Here is a 19797-nt window from a genome sequence, read left to right as displayed (position 1 = left end):
GCTCTGAACCTTACAGCTCCGGGTCCCTTCCTCCTCCTGCGTGGAAAGGGCCGATGGCTGCTGTGTGGGTGGGGAGAAGGCCCCAGAGAACCTGAGGGGCCATCCAGGCCAGCAAGTTAAGGGGGACAGCTGAGGTCAGCTGAGGTCAGCTGAGGCTCTGGCCTTCCGTGTTCCTAGCTTCTTAGCCTCTCTGTGGTGACTCAGAGGGAGCAAGAGCGCTGGTTGGGCTTTGGAATCAGACGTGGATTTGAATCCTGCCTTTCCCACTTCGTAACTACGAGCTCTTGGAAAAGTACGTTTTCAGAGCCTGTTTCTTCTGCTGTGAAATGAGAGTGTAATCTGTAATTTGACGGTTTAAGGGTTACATAAGAACATGGGCTTGGAGTGTCTCGCACAGGAGTGGCATGTGGTATCTGCTTGGCGTGTGTGACGTCATCCCCGCTCTGCCCCTCCAGCCAGCAACATCCAAGGGCTTATCTGCCTATCACAGTTCATGTCTCTGGCTTCTCACCAAGCCGTCCAGCTGCCCTGGGAAGGCGTCCCTAATTTCAACCTGCCAATCTTTTTGGTCTTCACTTCTAGGACCAAAAGATGGCTCTAACTTGGCCTGCTTTGTCATCCGCGTGCCAGGCTGACTCGAGAGCACCAATTACCAGCCAGCTGCCTTGGACTCCTCCTCGCCAGGCCCATCTGGAGAATCTGGCCTGCCCTGGCGCTTCCCTCTCGAGCTTCTGCCTTTAGAGCTCCCTCTGGAGATCAGCATCATGGTACCCGGGAAAAGTGCCTTCTACTTTTGGTCCCTCCTCAAGCTCTGGAAGCCCCTCCCTCGGGGACAGGCCCTTGGGGTCCCTTGGGTCCCACAGAACCCAAGGTAAGACCTATTTAAAAATGGTAGGTGGACCCCAGTGAAATCACAAAATGGGAGGTCTGCTCATCCGTGATGTCTCCAAGGTCATGAGGGTACAGCCCTGACCCCCCACTATTGCAGTTCTCCACCCCGGGCCCGACGCCTGGGACGCAGTCCTCTTCTGAACAGCGTCCCTAGTCAACCCTGGACGAGGCCATGTACCGTGGGCTAGCTCGGATTTACAATATGTGAGCTGTAGGTCTGTCTGGTTTAAAAACTTTCTGGCCGTGTGCATCCAGAAATTGTTAGTGGCGGGGGCTATGCCATCTGATGTCAAAACTACCTTCCAGTGAGAGACTGGCGGGTTTTTTTTGCTTCTTGGGTTTTTTTTCTTTTTTTCTTTGTATTAAAAACTATCTAGGGTCTCTGCATTTCTATTTTACACAACTCTGGGTGCTTATTTTTTTTTTTTAGCCAAAAATTTTATTTCTTGTGCTTATTCGGAGGAATAAGATGTCGATGTACACACATCTTCGTGAAATGTTAGGATGCGGATCCTGTATTTGTAGCAAGCTCCCAGGGTTGCTCGGACCACACTCAGAATAGTAGGACAGTGGTGAGAAATGGCAGAGGCCAGCACCATACTCGCTGGGCGTGTCTCCATGCCGTGGCCAGCCCTGTGTCTGCGGACTTTCTGGAGTATCTATTCAGAAGTCTGAGTGGTCTCAGTGGTAGAGCATTTGACTGCAGAAGTCTGAGTGGTCTTTTATGGGGTGGGGTCTCTGAGCAAGGCCTCACATCCTGCTGGGAGCTCCTTTGGCAGTAAGACCATTCCTGTCACCAATTATTTTCTTCTTTTATAGCTTTTCACCTCAGTTGTGCCTCACCGTTGCACTTCTGGAAGCTGTCTTCTAAGTTGGTGTTAACTTGTGACTCAGGATTTATAGTCTTCATTTTCTCCCCTCCCAGGCCGCCAGCACTCTCCTGCCTGGCCCTGCTGTGACCTGGCCAGCTCTATCCTTAACCACACGGTCCTCAGAGATTCCCCCCCAATCCAGAGGAACTCAGGCCACCCCCCTCACACCCCCTTTCTTTGAAGGACTTTCCCTATCAAGGACTGATTAACAGGTAAACCTACGGGGCTCAATGTTCTCCAGCGGATGGCAAGGAGGGCAAGGCAGCCTCAGGCTCTGATCTTAGGGAGGCAGCCAGAGGCAGATTGGAGAGGCCACTGCTCAGGCCTGAACCGGAAATGTCTGAGAGACAGTTCAGCAGCAGGGTCTGTAAACAGTTTTATTCTAGCTGTTGGGGAAATAAAGAGGACAGGACAGAGTAACAAGGAGGGAAGGCTCCCCAGTGTTGCCTGCTCCCCCACTGGCAGGGCAGGGCCTGTGGTACGGAGTGGTTTCTGTGCAGTAAGGGACCACCCCAAAATGGGCCAGGTGGGTGAAGACCACAGAAACCGTACAAGGGGAGTTTTTAAGTTAAAAACCAGGAAAACCCACACAAAAAAACATGAATAGCCTTGTATTTCATGTTTCCTGTGTCCACTGAGGTCAACCCTGGGGAAATGGAGGGAAAGTAGTGACCTCTGCTGTCACTGGGCTGGGCCAGGCTCAGGCTCCTGGGGCAGCTACTCTTGGGGGCGGGGGGAACAGACCCTTCCCAGGCAGGGCTGCTGCTCCAGGACAGAGCGGCTGCTGCCATTTCCTCCCCAGGTAGCTGCCGGAGCCTTTCTGCCTGGCTGGTATCTGTCTCTTATTGAAGAATCAAGGCCAACTAGAGGGGAGAAGCCCAGTCTGGGGGAATGACCCAGGCAGAGCAATTAGTGTGGTCCTGTGGGGCGTGCGGGTAGGCAGGGCTTCCTCCCAGACTTGTGTGCAAGAGGAGAGCTGAAGACACTGGTCTGAGGAAGCGGGGCTGTTAAGGGGCTGAAATTGCCCCTTGTGGTGGAGGCTGAAAGGGCAGAACCTCAAGGTCTTCTAGAACAGTCTGCCAAGTGGCCTCCTCCTCTCCACACAGGCTTAGGCTCCTTGACTCCTTGTCAAAAGCCCAGGTTGCCTGGGATGCAGGTCACTGGGACAGCTCTGGTGGTGACCTTCATCCCCTACCCTCAGTCTCCTCCTCCTTTACCTTGAGAAAGCTCATGTCAAGGACAAGCAAAAGAAGCCTCTTGACAAAATCCCCCTCCCCACAGGCCAATAGAGTTTAAAATTAAGAAGTCTTAAAAAAAAAAAAAAAAAAAGGACCAACAGCTTCCGAAGTACACACAGACCCAAATACAAGACAACTAACCTGATTTTCAGACCCAGGAAGGACCCTGGTGGCATGTGTCACCCACTAGACATCCCCCTGAACTTGGCAGGACATTCAAGGCAGATGGATGGTGGAGAGCTCTGTGGTCAATTTCTAGATGCCAGTGGCCTTGCTCCTCAGAAATGCTTTCCATCTGCCAGGTACTCACCAGGGAGCCGAACAGGCTGGGAACCTGGGGTGGCTCATCAGACGCAGCAAATGACAAGACACCAAGAGAGGAAGGTCAAGGGCATGTTTAGTTCAGGCGCTAAGAGATGCTCTGAAAACTTCGTGATTTGTTCCCAGTTTGCCTCAACACCAGGTAGGTGCCCCTTAACTGTGAGTTGATTTTTAGAGATTGCATTCACCATGGCCCCTGACAAAATCAGTCTTAGAATCGAATCCAGCCAAGGAAAGTCACTGGCTTTAGTACCAAAAGTACAATATTTAGTACCAAATTCAATTCAATCTAGGGCTCTGGAGGAGGGGGGATTCTGTTCTCTCCCCAGCGGTTTCTTAAATTCTGCCATCCTGTGTGCCCGCCAGCTTCTGTCCAGCTCTGCTAAGCAAAGCTGTGTGTGCTCTGCCTCCCTGGGGCCCTTTCCCTGGGGCGGGGCAGGGCGGGGCAGGGGGGCTCTGAATCTGTGTGCAAGTGGGGATGGCAGATGAAGCAGGCACGCAGGGCAAGGGGTGACCAGGGCCACACAGGTGTCTGTCTACACATACACATACATGTATATAGAAACAAAATATTTTAATTCTCTTTTCACAGGGCCCCAGGCCGCTTCCTGTCAGGTGAGCTCCAGCAGGGCGATGTCTTGCGGCCACGTGCCTCGGGACAGGTCATGGAGGCTGGTCGGGGCGAGTTCCAGCCGCAGCTCTGCAGACAGCTGTCTGGGCATCGAGCAGTCCCTGCCTCCTCGGGTGACCGAGCTGCGGCTCCAGATGCCGCATGTCCCGGCTGTCAGGCGCCTCCAAACACCCAGCGGGTGGCTGACGCCTACTGTGGAGTTTGAGAAAACCTGTGATACGGAGCGAGCACAGTCAATGTGCCTATGACGCACTCTAACGTAGAGTACAGGAATACACACCACGGAGCGCAGCCCGGGCCGCTCCACGGCAGGGAGGTGCCAAGGGCCAATGTGAGCCTGCGCTGTGGCGGGAAGGCACAGGGCTCCGCCCGCCACGCCGTTCCCGTGACCAGCACGGAGAACTTGTCCTTTGTCCCGTTGGTGGTAGGAGCGGTAACAGAAACTATGGCATTTTCTAAGAGCAGAGGATGTCATGACCCAGAGATTACTTAGAACTAATTACTGAAGGTCAGGCTGCTCTCTGGTGGGCGGGACTGGCTTTGCGGGCCAAGGAGGGCTGACGGGCAATCTCTCTGACACACACGTTCTCACCCGGGGGTGGGGGGGGAACACAGGACAGGAGGGAGTGCACTTCCAAGAGCTGACACAAGAACAGATTGGCACACTCTTTTGATACAGTGAGGGTATCTTTTAAAAGCTCTCCCCCAAGTGCTACAAATTCTCTTCCCCACTCTGTTCTAGAACTTTGCCCTCCTGAGTTGGATCAGGTCTGCAGGGGAGACCCTGAACCATGCTTGCGAGGTCTGGATGGGCCCGGGGACAAAACCCCCATGGGGACAGTGGGGAACTCTTGCCAGGGGAAAGCCAAAAGGCCTTCTGCCACCTTCTGCACAGGTCTCCCTTCCCCTGCTGTGTAATAAACCGCTCCTGGCTCATCCCGGGTAGCCAGACCAGGACTCCCTGAAAAGTTTCCAGTACTGCTTCTACCCAAAAACATGTTGAGAAGAAAAAAGGTTGGTATGTCGAGTTCTGTTTTTGCATTTCCAGTAATAAGTGCTGTTCCATGGGCTCAGAGGAAGTGGTCTCTACCCCTCCTTGGGGCCTGTGCTAGGAGCTCTGGATCAGGCGTCTGTAATGGGGCATGACTTCGTGCTCCGGCAGGTGGAGAGCAAACTCCAAGGCCACTAACACTGGGAATTCAAAGGCAATCAGTTCTCGTCTATTCAGCCGGAACTTCTCTTCCAGTTTCTGCAGCAGAATGAAAGGAAACCAAGAGCATTTTAGCTTTGAAATCAAATTCCGAGGCTTTCTCCATGTGTAAGCTCTCTATCCCCCTAGCTAATGAGTGTTTACGGAGAATCCCTTTAGGGACAAGACTAGGAGGGCGGAAGGGGGGCCTCAGCTGTACTTCCTGCTCTCAGTCCAGGTGGAGAAGGAACCGAACCTCCCCTAGGACACACGGTCTGCCAGGAGACTGCCATACAGCCCAGACTTCATCTCTCAAGAACCCTGCAAGGTCAATGCTACATTTATGTCCACTTGACAGATGAGAGAAGATGGGAGTCAAGAGAGTAGGAAGTTTGTCAAAGGGGATGTGCGCGGTAAACTGCAACACTGAGCTCCAACCTTGACTGTTAACGGTAGAGGATTCAGGCGTGGAAGGAAGACTACAGATACCATATCCTCTACAATAGTAGTAATGACGTGGTAAGTTTGGGATTGGGGCAAAACCAAACGTAGTTTGGTCCTTTCATTTCACACACAAGGACCCCAAGACCTGCTGAGATCACCTGCCTTTCAGGGCATGGCCCAGCTGGAGTGTGTGCCTGAGGACAGCAGTGCTCAGCTTGTGCCCAAGCTGCAGTGCCTCTCGCTCCAACCAGCTGTGAGGGTGAGGAGGCAAGTCCTTGTTTTTGCCGGACTGCATTCTGCTTTGGCTTAATAGAAACAAGGACAACAACAAACTCTCCAGCAGAGCCGTTTGTGCCCACGTGCAGGTTCTAACTGGGCTGGGACCTTGCGTCAGCTTCGGTGCTACTGCAAATGTCAAACCACAGCCTGTGTGTTCTGCGTGGACACGGTCAGCTCTTGCCAGATGGTGTCTTACTCAAATACAACTCGATGTGCATAACATCACATACACAAAGATTAGTTCATCGAACATCTATGTACACCTGTTGATTCTCCAATTCGGTAACCAAGATCCCCCTCCATGTTCCTAAAAGTACAGACAAGTTAGACGAGCACCGTTTCTTAGGAGCAGTAAAGCACCGACTTAAAGAACACTTCCTTCCATCAATGGCTGACTAGATACACAAAATGTGGAACAGACATGCAGTGACATACTGCTCAGCCTTAAAAAGGAAGGCAATTCTGACACGTCACAACACAGATGAATCTTGAAGACCTAATGCTAAGGGAAATAAGCCCATCACAAAAGACAAATAGGAGATGATTCCACTTAGGCGAGATTGCTCGAGTCTGGTTCAGAGACCGTAAGCAGACCAGTGGTGGCCGAGGCCTGGGATGGGTGGGAGGGGGAGTTGGTGTTTAACGGGGACACGGTTTCAGTCTTGCCAGACAATGGTGACGGCCACACAGTATGAATGCACTCAATGCCACTGAACTGTACACTTAAAAATAGTAAAAATGGGGGGCGCCTGAGTGGCTTAGTGGGTTAAAGCCTCTGCCTTTGGCTCGGGTCAGGATCCCAGGGTCCTGGGATCGAGTCCCACATTGGTCTCTCTGCTCAGTAGGGAGCCTGCTTCCCTTCCTCTCTCTCTGTCTGCCTCTCCGCCTACTTGTGATCTCTCTCTGTCAAATTAAAAAAAAAAAAAAATAGTAAAAATGGGGCACTTGGGGGGCTCAGTTGTTAAGTGTCTGCCTTTGGCTCAGGTCATGATCCCAGGGTCCTGGGATTGAGCCCCACATTGGGCTCCCTGCTCAACCAGAAGCCTGCTTCTCCCTCTCCCACTCCCCCTGCTTGTGTTCCTTCCTTCGTGATCTCTGTGTCAAATAAAATCTTATAAAAAAGAGTAAAATTGGTAAATTAAAGCAAAAAAGAATGCTCTTACGTGGGAAGTACCTCCATTAGCTCCCTTTCTGCCTTTTCTCCTTTCCAACTGAGCCAGCCACACAAACACATACACAGGGCCTTGTCATAGCCACGACCTGGAGCTGCTGTATCCTGACGCTTTGAATTCTGGGTTCTTGTTGGCCCGGGCACCTCGGCTCCTCCTAGGGTTAGCCTAGGGTGCACAACTTGCCAGTGGGCACATCTTTCCTGTGCAAACCCACCAACCCAAGGCCCACACCCTGACCGTCTCCTCAGTCTGCCTCTCGCACTCCACCTGCCCTTAGCACCCAGGGCCAGGGAGACAAGTAGGGCCAGTGCCTCAGCCCAAGTCCATGGAAATGACTCTCACTAGACAACCTGAAGCCTGCCTACCCTGCCTGGCCTGTTCCTTCCCAAAGGAACCACAAGAGAGTCTCCTGCTCACAGTTCCCCCTTCTCCTTCTGCCTCCTGACCAACCCGGTACTTCCCCACATGGCTCCCTATGGTATGATGTCCCTCCCCACCCCATCCTTACGTTGGCACCCTATCCCCCAACATGCTGATATTAAGTGGGGGGTTCTGGGAGGTGATCAGGCTGAGGAGTGCAGTCCTCGTGATGTAAGGAGAGAGCTGAAGGCTTGCTTGTTAGCTTTCCCAGCCATGTGAGGACACAGTGAAAACCCGTCCATCACAAGCCAAGGAGAGGGCTCTCACCAGGAACCGAAGCAGCTGGCACCTTGATCTTGGGCCTTCCTAGCCTCCAGAACTGTGAGAAATAAAGGTCTATTGTTTAAGCTGCCCTGGCTATGGGATCTTGCTATGGTAGACAGAACTAAAACACTTCCCTTGGGAACTGTGGTAAGAAGCGTTCTTTTCAATGGCAACTGTCTGCTGATCTGTTGGTTTTACTGTATCTCAAATTTTCTATGACTACAGGCACTCACATACCCATTCAAGATCGGGGTCTCCTTGCTTTGATGGGGCGTTCCTTTAAAAGCAGGAGAAACCACTCAATCAAACCCATGCCCTTCCTCAAAGAAGAGGCAAGTTAAGACCACAGGAAGCCGAGGTCTGTTGAGCCAAAGTGTCTGACGGACGCTCTGTGGTCACAACGCCTCCCAAGTCCCCTTCCCGTTACAATGGCTTCCGTGACTTTGAGAATAAGTTCCCCCCTCAGGGTGTCTGAAAATGGATTTTTATGACCAGACCCAATACTGGGGATCTTCGGTCTTGTCAAAGTGGATCCTCCCTCTGTTCCAGAACAGCCTGAGCTGGGGGGCCTAACCGCTGCTGCGGGATGACCTCCTAGCCCTGCTCTTTCAGTGGCTACTAACAACCGGAATTCTCCCAGGCAGGATCACCAAGCAGGCTCTTCCCACGTGCTCCCTCAGCCAACAAAACTCACGTCAATTAAATGCTTGACTTCGTGTTTTTTGAGGTCACTTCCGATTTTGGCTGCTAACAGTACACACGCTCCAGCACAAAGTTTCCGGTTCTGTTTGTTTAGCTTTCCCTTGAGGGCGAGCTTCTCAAAATAGACAAAGGCCATGGCCACTGTGGGCTCCTCGAAGCCACAGTCCTCCTGGGCAAGCTTCCGCATCTCTCGCTTCAGACTAGAGAAACACAGGAAGAAAGGAACATTATTAGAAGTTGGGAGTTTCAGAGGCCTCCAAAGAAAATGACTAGTCCATCCTGAAAGCCTTTCCTTTGTCTCATTCCCAGAAGGGTGACGTGGAATGGGAATAAATCCTGAGGGGTAAGAACTTTCCATTCTCTGTGGGCAACAGACTTAAGCTGCTAGGGTTCTTCTCTGTTGGTGGAACCGGAGACCATGTCAACAAGGGACACAGAAGACCACACTGAACCCAGGTGGTGTCTGAGGGTCTCTGGAAACTAGGCGTAGAGCTGTCCAAAGGGAAAGAGGGAAACTGAGGGGTACTACGATCAATCAACAGAAACACCAAGAGAAAGAAACTAGGTGCTTGGTATCAACTCTGCGGAGGGTCCGCCATGTTCAGAAACTATGGCAGAAGAGGGGTTAGGCCAGTGTACTTAAGAATGCAACCCAGCAAATGGACACAGTGGGAATACTCCATTTTTCTCACATCTTTGGCTTGGAACATGCCAGAGTCAGATCAGTACTGGGCTACACAGCATGTAAATGCTGGCACATACTCCCACACTGTGTTGGCATATAGTCTAGCCTCTGTCACCATGTGCACTGAGAGTCTGTCCTGCTAGACAGACGCAACCCCAGGCGGCTCCTCTCTGGCCCAGCACATGTGGATCACTACAAAGTCAATCCAGTCTGCTGCAGGGGAAACATGGGCCTGACTCTGCTCTGGCTGCTCTGCTGAATGCTTAAAGGTAGCGCTTGGCTGGCAACTCTTGGGTGGAAGGCTGTGGGCAAAGAATCCCCTCAAAGGCTGTCAAACCAACGCTTTTCTGTCTTATCTACATTTGAGAAAGCAGGGAACTGAATGTTTCCTATTCCGAGTTCTCTGTAACAGAACCCTGACTAGACAGTTGAGCCTCGGACAGTTAGGAAATAATGGTTCTTTCACATAAGGAAACTACCCTCACACCCATGTCAACTCGCGTTGAGAGCTCCGCCTTCTGCCCTGCTTCCCTCAGCTCTCGCTCATGGAGGCAGGAGCCAGCCAGAGGCGGGTGAGCCTTTCCTCGCCGCACACACCTGTTTTATTTCCCTGAACTACACGAGGAACCTGCATACAAAAAGTGAGCTGAATGCATTCCAGGAAGAGGGTCTGAGTGGAGAGTTCAAGTGGATGTTGAGCCTCACGTACCTCCTTATTTTGCTGAGTGTCAACTTAATGTGAGGAAACTTCTCCTTGAAGGTCTCATTCATGTCCTTCTTGAGATCTGAGGGCTTCACATAGTCGATTACTGTGGTCTGTAACAGATCGGGCAACTCGGGTCACTCTTTCAAAAATTTTTTGGAAGAGCTTATTTATTTGAAAGAGAAAAAGAGCAAGAGTTGGGGTAGGGAGAAGGAGTAGACCTCCCACTGAGCAGGGAGCCCAACACAGGGCTCAATCCCAGGACCCTGGGATCATGACCTGAGCCGAAGGGAGATGCTTAACCGACTGAATCACTCAGGTCACGGGCTACAATTATGTGCACATTATGGCCATCTTACAACTTCTGATAGCCCCAAGCAGTGAGGAAGCCTGGAGGAGAAGCACAGCAGAAGTCCCACTGAGCCTGAGCGCCTGAAGGGGACACGGTCTCTGGAATACAAATCCGTGTTACAGCAAGACCAGGCAACATGGGGAAGCAGCAGCCTCCAGACAGTCAGCAATCAGGGTCTGACAGGGAGGGAGCCCCTCTCTCAGTTCCTGTGCCTCAGTCTGGTATTCAGACAGCACAGCATTTAGGGCACGGTGTGGGAACCCACACACGAGGCTTCAAGCCACACTTGACCATCGCTAGTTGTCCAGCTGTGGGGCGTTATCCAATGACCCCAAACATCAGGTTCTACATCTATAAGATGAAAGCACCTAACAGTGCCTACTTCACATGACTATTTGGAGAACTATGAGACACGTCAAGGGCTCTGTGCAGTGCTTGGCCTACAGCAAGCACTTGATGTTAGCTATTTTCTTTTTCATTGTGGGAAAACATATATCACACAAATATGTATCACACAAAACTTAGCATTTTAACCATTTTAAAATACGCGGTTCAGCGGCGTTCAGTACATTCATGTTGGTGCGTGGCCATCACCACCAGCCATCACCAGAACTTTCATCATCTCACAAAACTGAAACTCTGTCCCCCTTCATCAAGTCCTTATTCCCCCCAACCCCAGCTCCCACCGGCAACTGCCATTCTGCTTTCTGTCTCTGAACCTGACTCCTCTCGGTCCCTCATGAGTGGGATCACACAGTGCTGGCGTTGGTCCTTTTGTGCCTGGCTTGTTTCACTCAGCATCACGTTCTCCAGGGTCAAACAGTGCAGCAGGGGTCAGAATTCCCTTCCTTTTTAAGGCTGGATAACCTTCTGTTGCATGTACATGATGTCAGCTACCAGGAACAGTCCTTTAAACCCTGGGTTTCTTCCTCTTCCCCTCCCCTTCTTTTCTAAGTAGGCTCTTTGCCCAACATGGGTCTTGAACTCACAACCCCGAGATCAAGAGCTGCATGCTCTAGGGACCCAGCCAGTCAGGCGACCCTCCCCTCCCCCTTTCTAATCCTAGCCATCCTTAAAGAGTGGTTCCTTCAAGCCCCTTCTGAGGCTTCTGAGGCCCCGGGTCTTCCTGGCTAGTCTGTGCTGCATAGTATTAACTCTGAAGGAAATACGGTCTCTGGCCAGGCCTCACTAGGTTAGCCTCTCTCCTCCTTGGAATTTTGCTTTTGAGGGGCAGCAACAATGCCTGACGTCTCCCTGGCTGGCTGGAGGCGATAACCTTCACCAGGCAGAGCCTGAGAAAGGAGCAAGTGCAGATTCTGCTGAGAAGGCCCGATCCTGGGGACGGCTTCTGTAGCCTGGCGCCTTCCAGGGGATGCGTCACCACTTTCCTCCACGACTCTAACACCAGCGGGCGGCTATCCGTAAACACCTCCACTCAGAAGATGCCTGGCTGGACAGGATTTTAGTACAGGCACGTGGAAGGCCTCTGGTGTGCGTTAATAACCCAGAGGAGACGAAGAGCCAGCATGTCCCCACTCACATTGATCCTAACAGCACCTTTATAACAGCAGCTTTGGGGAGTAAAGGCGAAACCACAGCAAGACGAACTCAAAACGGTTCTGCCAAACTTGTTCAGAACTTTCTCAGATTCTGGGTGGAAGCAGACTTGGTGCGATGCCAAGAGCTCTTCCGTGGCGCCATGTCTCTCTGGCCCGGTCAAGAAGGCTCCCCCTCAGCTAGCCTCAACATGCCCGTTCCGGGAGCTGCCCTGTGCCCCTGCGATGTGCCGGCAAGGAGCAAGGGAGTGGCCCCATGGCCCCAATGTGCAAACACACGCATGCACACACTTGTGTGTGGCGAGGTTTTGCTGGACGCCCAGAGGGGAGCACGGGACATCATGGAGGCTGCTCAGTGTCTCGCAGAGCGGGCGCTTCCCATGGCAGCCCTCCAAGATGCGTTTATCATCCCGAACAGACGGGGTGGAACAGGATGTACGATTTTTCATTTCGGAAACAGGCAGCAGAATGGGGAACTACATCTAACACGGTTACCTCGAGCTGGGCCCGCTGGCTGATCAGCCAATTCTTCTCTTTCCGAAACACCCAGCCCTCCCTCCCTCTTCTACCCCACACAAGGCATCCCAAACTCTCGTGGACAGCTTCTTCTGTTGGTCCTCGGTAGATGAAAATCTTAAGCAAAGACTCACCAGCCCTTGCTGGGGACTGAAGCCCCGGGAGCTCCAAGCAAGGATCTCCCAGAATGGGAAGGGGAGATCTAGAGCCTTGCCTGTGGCCCGTGCCTGTGCTAAGATAGCAGCTCTGCTCTATCTTCTATGGAGCTACACACACCATAGCTTTCCCGTGGCCCGAGAAGCAGCCTGCAGCCGTAAGCCCCATCTCCCAGATGGGGAGGCAGAGGCTCGGAGCAGGGAAGGGACAGGGCCAGCACCGGGAGCCAGGGCTATCAGCTCGCCGCTTGCACTGCCTTCCTGCATCTCCATCCTCCATTGGGCTAAAATGAGCAGAGGAGACAGCTCAAGACTGCCGGCAGGAAGGAAGGGCCAGCTGGCGGAGGGCAGCTCTGCCTCCAGCAAGGCGGTGGCCCTGAGAAAGATGTTCGGCCTCCACGGCCTTGCCTCCCACGTCCCTGAAAAAGGATGGACACCTGGCGAGAACACCTGATGCGGCTGCTTCATAGGTTCCTCCTGGAGCTAACAGAGAGAACACCATGTACCCAAAGGCCACCGGTGAATCAAGAGCACAGACGCAGGAGATGGCGGAGACCAGGCTGCCCTAGGTACCCTGAGTCAGGGCATGTGGGCAGCGCCCTGGGAGTCATCAGCATGGTGACGCTGCCCAGGGGACCTGCACACTCAGCAGAGTCTCCTCGCGGGGCTGGCACCCAGCCACAGTTTGGCCCGGAGCCACTCCTGTGGGGTCACCTTCCCCCAACTTCTAGCAACCTGGTCCCTCTTCCAGTGATTGGCCTTCACTGCACATGACAGTCCGGACAGGGGACTGTCTGGGGAAGATTCCAGATACCATTCCAGCTTTGTGGCCTGCACGCCAGCACAAGAAGGCACCACTGAAACAGTAGCCGGGCTTCTGGTCTTCTGGCTGCCAAGAAAAGTCACGGCAAGAGTCCTGAAGTCCTGGGTGCCTATTCTGCTGGTGGAGACCACAGCAGGCAGCATGGATCCGAAGTGGCCTGAAGGCGGTGGTGGCACTGCCATGTCTGAAACCGGCAGCTGGTGCCCGATCCCAACCATCTTCCGGGCCCTGATCAAGGACAAGGTCAGGTGGCGGCTTCCCTGGTGGCCTGCTCTGCAGGGTGTCCTGGGGTCATTCCCGAAATCCCAACTTAGGCAGTTGTGCATGCCTCCCCAGTGACTCTGCAAGCTGTTCGGTATTCGGTGATAAATCCCTTATAAACTAGCTTGCATGGATGCCGTTCTTTGTAACCGAACCATCACTGATGCACACACTACCTTCACTGATGGCCTCGACCAATACCCTAAGTGAATCTCACCTGGGAAGACATGGGATAAGGGCAGAGCCCATGGGGGATCTTCTGGGGGATAAGGCCCCAATGTCATCAGCTCCCCCAGGGCACCGAAGACTTATCCCGGGGGCCCTCCCACACCATTTCCTGACCAGACTGAATTTCAGAAGGACCCCACGAACACTGATGACCCAGCTCCGTCTGTAGCCCTGGGCCCAGGAGAGACTGCTTTCACAAGCAACCCTGCCCTAGCCTGCCCTAGCTCTTGGGGTACAGATCCAGAGCCTACTATTCCTGAAAGTAGGAGTGGACACGTGCATTTACTTCCAGGCCAGTCCTGGACAGGTGAACAGAGGGCGGGCCAGTGAGCTGACACGGAGTCCTGGGCCCAATGCCTGGCTTCCAGCTTGGGTGGCACATGGCAGCTGCAAGGAAAGCCAAGCCCTTGACTTCATCTTCTGGGTGACAGATTCCTCTGGATCCTGGCTCTGCTGTCCAGAGGTACAGAAGCAGCACTCTGTCATCCTTCCCGTGTGGGGTTTCCAGCCTTACAGTCAGTCACATCCTTGCCACTGCTCCTGGCGTGGAGTAGGAACCCTGCCGGCAGCCTCACCCTCCACTTATTTGGCTGACGCTGGGCTACTCTGGGTCATTTCTAAAGAAGATATGGTCCATTTGGGGGTGGAGGATCTCTGCAAACCTCCGTCTCTGTTGAGGCCCCCCATTTCCTGACCCCCATGTCGCTGGCAGCTATCAGGACATGTGGCGGGGGAAGGACTCCACTGGACAAGGGAGAGCTGAGCCCAGCAGTTCCAGGGTGGCTGCTCTCGGAAGTCCAAAGGCATCTGGGGAAGGAGAAGAGAATATGGACTATTGGACGACCGTGGCTGCTGCACCTGAGGCAGGGGCCCAATGAGGCCATCATTTCAGTCCATTTGCTGATATATGGCAGCAGGGTAGGCTGGCCTTTGGGGCAATGAAAGGCCTCCATGACTTAAGACAGGAAGAGGACGGTGGTAAACTGTGGACGTCAGTCTGAGCACCTCAGGAAGGCAGAGAATGCAAAAGTGGCTGTGTTCAGTTTCCTGTGGCTGCCGTCACCCAGCAGCACAGGGTGCGCTGCTCAAACAGGAATTTGAGATCTCTCAGTTCTGGAGGCTACGGGTCTGAGACCAAGGTGTCAGGTGGGCTCTGTTCCCTCTCAAACCGTGGCTAGAATCCTTCCTTGCTTCTCCCAGCTTCTGGCAGTCCCAGGAAGCCCCTGGCTTGCAGAGGCATCACGCAGTCTCTGCCAGTCATCACCCGGTGCTCTCCCCACGTGTCTGTCCATGTGGCCATCCTCTCTCTGGCTCTGTTTATGACATCAAGTCATACTGGGTTAGAGCCACCTACCTTACTCCAGTAAAACCTCGGCTTAACTGGTTTGTAACTGCAACACCCTACTTCTAAATAAGGGTCCAGTCTGAAGTACTAGGGGTTAGGACCTTGACCTGTATTTTGAGGGGACACCTTTCACCTCAGTGCAGTGGTGTTTGCTCCTAATGGTGCAGCTACACAGCCCTGCCGTGCTCTGATGGCAGCTGCTCTTCCCACGCTGGACACGGCTGCCCCCATGGGCCTTGGCTTCTACGCAGGCAGCAGGCACTGTTGGCCTTGGCCTCCGTGTGTGGGAGCCTTTCCAGTTTCTCCTTTCTCTTCCTCCTCTCCTTGCTGGGACAGCTCTGTCTTCAGTCTTGCTATTGTCTCTGCTTCTCTGAGCTGTGGCTCTGTGGGGGAAGATCACAAAACATGGAGCCAGAGGCCCCGGGTCAGGCCCCAGCCCCGCCGCTCAGTAGCTGGGTGGTCCAATGAAGCTGCTCCGTGTTCTGTGCTGCAGGTCCTTCCTCTAGGCTTCTCTGCCATCTGCTTCACGTCGGGAGCTGCAGGGCACCTGGACATCTGTGGGGCTGTTTCAGTCTGACTTAATCTCAGCTGCTTGGGGTCCACAACCAGGGCAGCTGAGTGGGCAGCCCCCAAAGTGACCATCTGCTCCCAGCTCCTTGCTCGCCTGCTGCACCTTGAGCCCACTGCTCCCAAATGGTGCTGCACCGCCCAGACTCTGGGTACTGGCTCAATCACCCCGAGTCCATGGCCACCAGGTCAGGCAGTTTCCAGAAGGGATGACAGTTCTTGCTCTCCTCTGTTCCAGTTCCTGTTGAGAAGCACTCTCTGGAATGTAAGCGGCCACGATTCTCCTGCGTGGTCCTGTCTCGAGGGTGCCTTATGACCCCTTGAAAGGCAGGACCTTTTGACCACCCGGAAGGCAGCTACCCTCTTTGTAGGGACAGAGGTAAGCTGAGGCGGCAGTCCCCGAGGCTGTGCTGCACGCACAGAGGTACGATGGGTCCCCACTTATTCAGTCCTTGTGGCTTCAGAGGATAGGACTTAAAAGTGAGGCACTGCTATGTACTAGCTCCGCTACGAGTCTGACTGTGTAAAGACTCCTAATGCCCAGGTTTTGCCAGCACACATTACTCCAATCAAAACGCTATGAAGCTGGTGTGGTTCCTTCCTGGCCTGGGACAGACTCAGTGGCCACTGTTTTCAAAGCCACCTAATTCCAGGCCACGGGATTTGCCAGATGTAGGGCTCTTTATGGTCCAGGACAGAGGCCAACAGCTGGGCCAGGCCACACGGTAGACAGAGAGTTCCAGCCCCGCGGTGCTTGCCGTTCCACTCTCAGTGTGAGAGGTGGCTGGGTGCATGGTCGTGCCACGGCCTGCCCACAAGGAAGCTGTGTGCATAGCTACAGAGGAGGCAACAGAGGAAAGTCAGCTGGGAGGAGACCATCCCAAATGTACAAGGTCCGGAGACACAATTCAGAAAGCGGCCCGACCTGCTGAAGATGGGAGGCAGAGTCAGGACGGCCTGCTGTGGGGCTGACACCTTAACTACCTTCCAAGACGACAGGAAAAGATGGTGAGACCAGACCTTAGTTATCTGGAAGAGTCTACCACATCTATTGTGGACACAAGGAGGTATCTTTTGCTTTTTAAAGAAAACAAAGACTGACTGACAGTAGGAGGGAGGGAAGGGACCTGGGCCTCCCCGGGCTCACAGCAGCAGACACAGTGCTGTGCAGTGGGGGCCTCGGGGGGCTGGATGCAACGGGAGATGGTGGGGGCAGGTGAGGCAGGGAGCAGAGGGAGCAGGGGCGTGTGGGGGGTACGCATATCCTAATAATAGTGCTGGAGAACAAAGAGGGTCTCAGAGCTGACCCTCTTTGGGTCTTGAAAGCGACCAGAGTTGCTGGTCTGCTTTCAAGAGAAACAATATAAAAGGTGCTTCCACTTCTGGGCCCAGTAAGTCCCTCCTGCCTTCCTATCCTCCTGCCCTCCACAGCTCCCCAGGCATTCTTGTGAGCGGTTCTGAACAGATGTGCTCTTGCTGTAGACTCAGCTACGGTTCCCCTCTAGGTCACAGGAGCTCCCGGGGGCAGAACGTTCCAAGGGAAGGAGGGCTAACTGGCAGGGTTCCCTGCAGCACCTTCCAGCCCTGACGGCCCCCACACGGCCAGGGCTCTCCCACCTGACCGCCTGCCCCACACCCATGGGCGCCCGCTCAGGTCGTTAAGCCGAGCAGCAGCCCTCACTCCATCTATCTAACCACCAGCAGCTGGGCATTTCGGCTCTTCTAGGCATTTCTCCTTTTCCCTAAGAGGACAGTAAATCACAAGGAAAACCGTGGGAATGAGCGGAGGGCCTCTGCAGTCTGGGGCAGCATCTCCTGCTATTTCTACCCATCAGATTCCAAATCTGTGACCCTGGATTTACTCCCTCCCTTGCCCTGAGAGGAGCAGCTCTTTAGTTTCCTTCACTAAAATGAAACCGTGTGCAAATCAAGGAGAGAAACTCAGGAGAAACTACTTCTGCTTCAGGCTTACACCACCAACGTGGAGATGCTGGGAGACGCCCAGCAGGGCCATGGTCTCAGGTATTTGTAGGATACAGAAACTTCTGGAGTAGTGCCTTCACTCATTCCAGAAGACACCGGGTGGGTGTGGCCCTGAGGGCACTTACGCAGGCACACATACACACCACACAGTATTTGGATGCACTTGTAAACACATGCTCTTTAAGTGGTCACCTCAGAGCAGGAGCTGATGAACCAAGCCTGGAGGAGCACGGCAGAGACACAAAATGGTCACTGCAAATCTGAGACAAACATGCAGAAATGAAGCAGATGCCACGGCATCTTGCGTACAATGTAAAGCTAATATTTCATTTTGCATGTTTTGTAAGAAAAGATGAAAGAAAACCACAATACTGATGCACACTACAATGTGGATGGACCCTGAAAACATTATCTAAGTAAAAGCCAGACACAAAAGACCGCATAGTGTATGATTCCATTTTTATGAAATGTCCAGAATAGGCAAATCTATGGAGACAGAAAGCAGATTAGTGGTTGCCTAGGGCTTAGCGGGTAGAGGGTTGAGGGTACAGGGGCTTCTTCTGGAAATGAAAATGTCCGAAATGGATTATGGTGATATGGCTGCACAACCCTGTGAATGTTCTAAAAACCACCTTATTATACATTTTATTATTTTTAATTTTTAGGGGCGCCTGGGTGGCTCAGTGGTTTAGGCCGCTGCCTTCGGCTCAGGTCATGATCTCAGGGTCCTGGGATCGAGTCCCGCATCGGGCTCTCTGCTCGGCAGGGAGCCTGCTTCCCTCTCACTCTCTCTGCCTGCCTCTCTGCCTACTTGTATCTCTCTCTGTCAAATAAATAAATAAAATCTTAAAAAAAAAAAACAAAAACAAACAACTATTTTTAATTTTTAGCAGGCTCTACACCCAATGTGGGGCTTGAACTTACAACCCCTAGACCAAGAGCCTGTTCTACCGACTGAGCCAGCCAGGAGGCCCTGTACACTGTACACAAGTGAACTGTATGCTGTTATTGGATATGTTATTGGATATGTGAAATATATCCAACAGAGCTGTCACATACAACCCAAAAAAGCCCTAGGGCAAGAAAACAAACCCACCACAATGCAACAGGGGATTCAAGAAGGCATTTTAACACTTGCGCCGAAAGCTAGTGGGCCTCAGAGATCCCAGTGCTCAGCTCCTATGCAGTGCCTGGAAGATCTTCCCTAGAGCTGGGGAAGCTCTAAGGCCCTTCCAGGTCTCAGGGGAGGCCCAGCAATGGTGTTACTGTAATGACTTACTACTTTTCCAAAACTGAGTGAGCTTCAAGCACCTTGAAACCTGAGGGCCCTGGAAGGAGCCTTACACGAGAGGAGCCCCTGGGGCTCACGGTGCTTTAGCTTCTCTATAAACCCACCCTGCAGACAGGTAAGTACCTAGTAGTCATCAAGATGGCTTTCAGCACAAAAGAAATACGGTGAGGGAAACCAGAGCCCAACTGGTTGGGAAGGTTGACTTTGCCTTCCTTTTATTGAGTCTTGAATTTCTCACTGCTCAGCATCTCATACTGTGCTGAAAAAGCTCTAAGACATACTCCCACAACACTGGTGGGGAGTGGGGGGACCTGGAGGTAGGAGGAGGAGTTTTTTCCTAGGAGTAGTTAGATTATAATATTAAGTAAATACGTGAATAGGCACTTTATCAAGATCAATCCAAGACCTGTCCTCTTGAGATTTACATACCTACAGCTATCGTAAAGGTTATTAGTCAGTTTTCCTTCTGATGTCAAAACAGTCTGAGAGGGATTTCTTCCTGAGACAGGAAAAGGACCCAGATATGCCTTCAAATAACATTAACTTTGTTGGCATTATCTCAGTCAGCTCTTTTGCTTACTTTCTCCTCTTAATTGCTCTCCACACCCAGAAAGGGAAGAAAAAACAAAACCACTACTGGCTTCAGCTGCCAGGTTCTAATGATAAGCAACCACTTTCTGGCGAAACTTTAATGACAAGGCAGGCCGTGCACAGAGCAGGAAGCACCCGGCTCCGACTTGAGGCCTTGCGCCCACCCTCACCGCACTGAGAAACACCATCATTAAGCTAAGGCCCTGTGAGAACCTGCGTGTAGCCAGGAGGCTCAACATACTTTCCTACTCTGTGGTCACTGTCTAGAAACTTCAGGGCCAAAACCACAGGGGCAGCTGCGACTTGGGTTTCCAGACC

At 52.8% G+C, this 19797-nt stretch overlaps 1 protein-coding gene across 1 annotated transcript in view; it reads right to left on the bottom strand.

Annotated features, from left to right (window-relative positions):
- Nucleotides 1–3285: 3285 nt before the first annotated feature.
- Nucleotides 3286–19797, bottom strand: part of CABLES1 (Cdk5 and Abl enzyme substrate 1) — a 111531-nt gene continuing 95019 nt past the window's right edge. The window contains exons 8-10 of the mRNA XM_046025505.1: nucleotides 9818–9924; nucleotides 8416–8623; nucleotides 3286–5202 (exon numbers count right to left, since the gene is read on the bottom strand). Coding sequence (XP_045881461.1) covers nucleotides 5062–5202; nucleotides 8416–8623; nucleotides 9818–9924 — 456 coding nt within the window. The 3' untranslated portion in view covers nucleotides 3286–5061. The remainder of the gene's footprint in view (nucleotides 5203–8415; nucleotides 8624–9817; nucleotides 9925–19797) is intronic.

This window comes from Meles meles, chromosome 12 (genome assembly GCF_922984935.1).
Source record: "Meles meles chromosome 12, mMelMel3.1 paternal haplotype, whole genome shotgun sequence".
NCBI classification, from domain to species: Eukaryota; Metazoa; Chordata; class Mammalia; order Carnivora; family Mustelidae; genus Meles; species Meles meles.
Note: the sequence above shows the minus strand (reverse complement) of the source record. Positions and strands in the feature narration are given on the sequence as shown.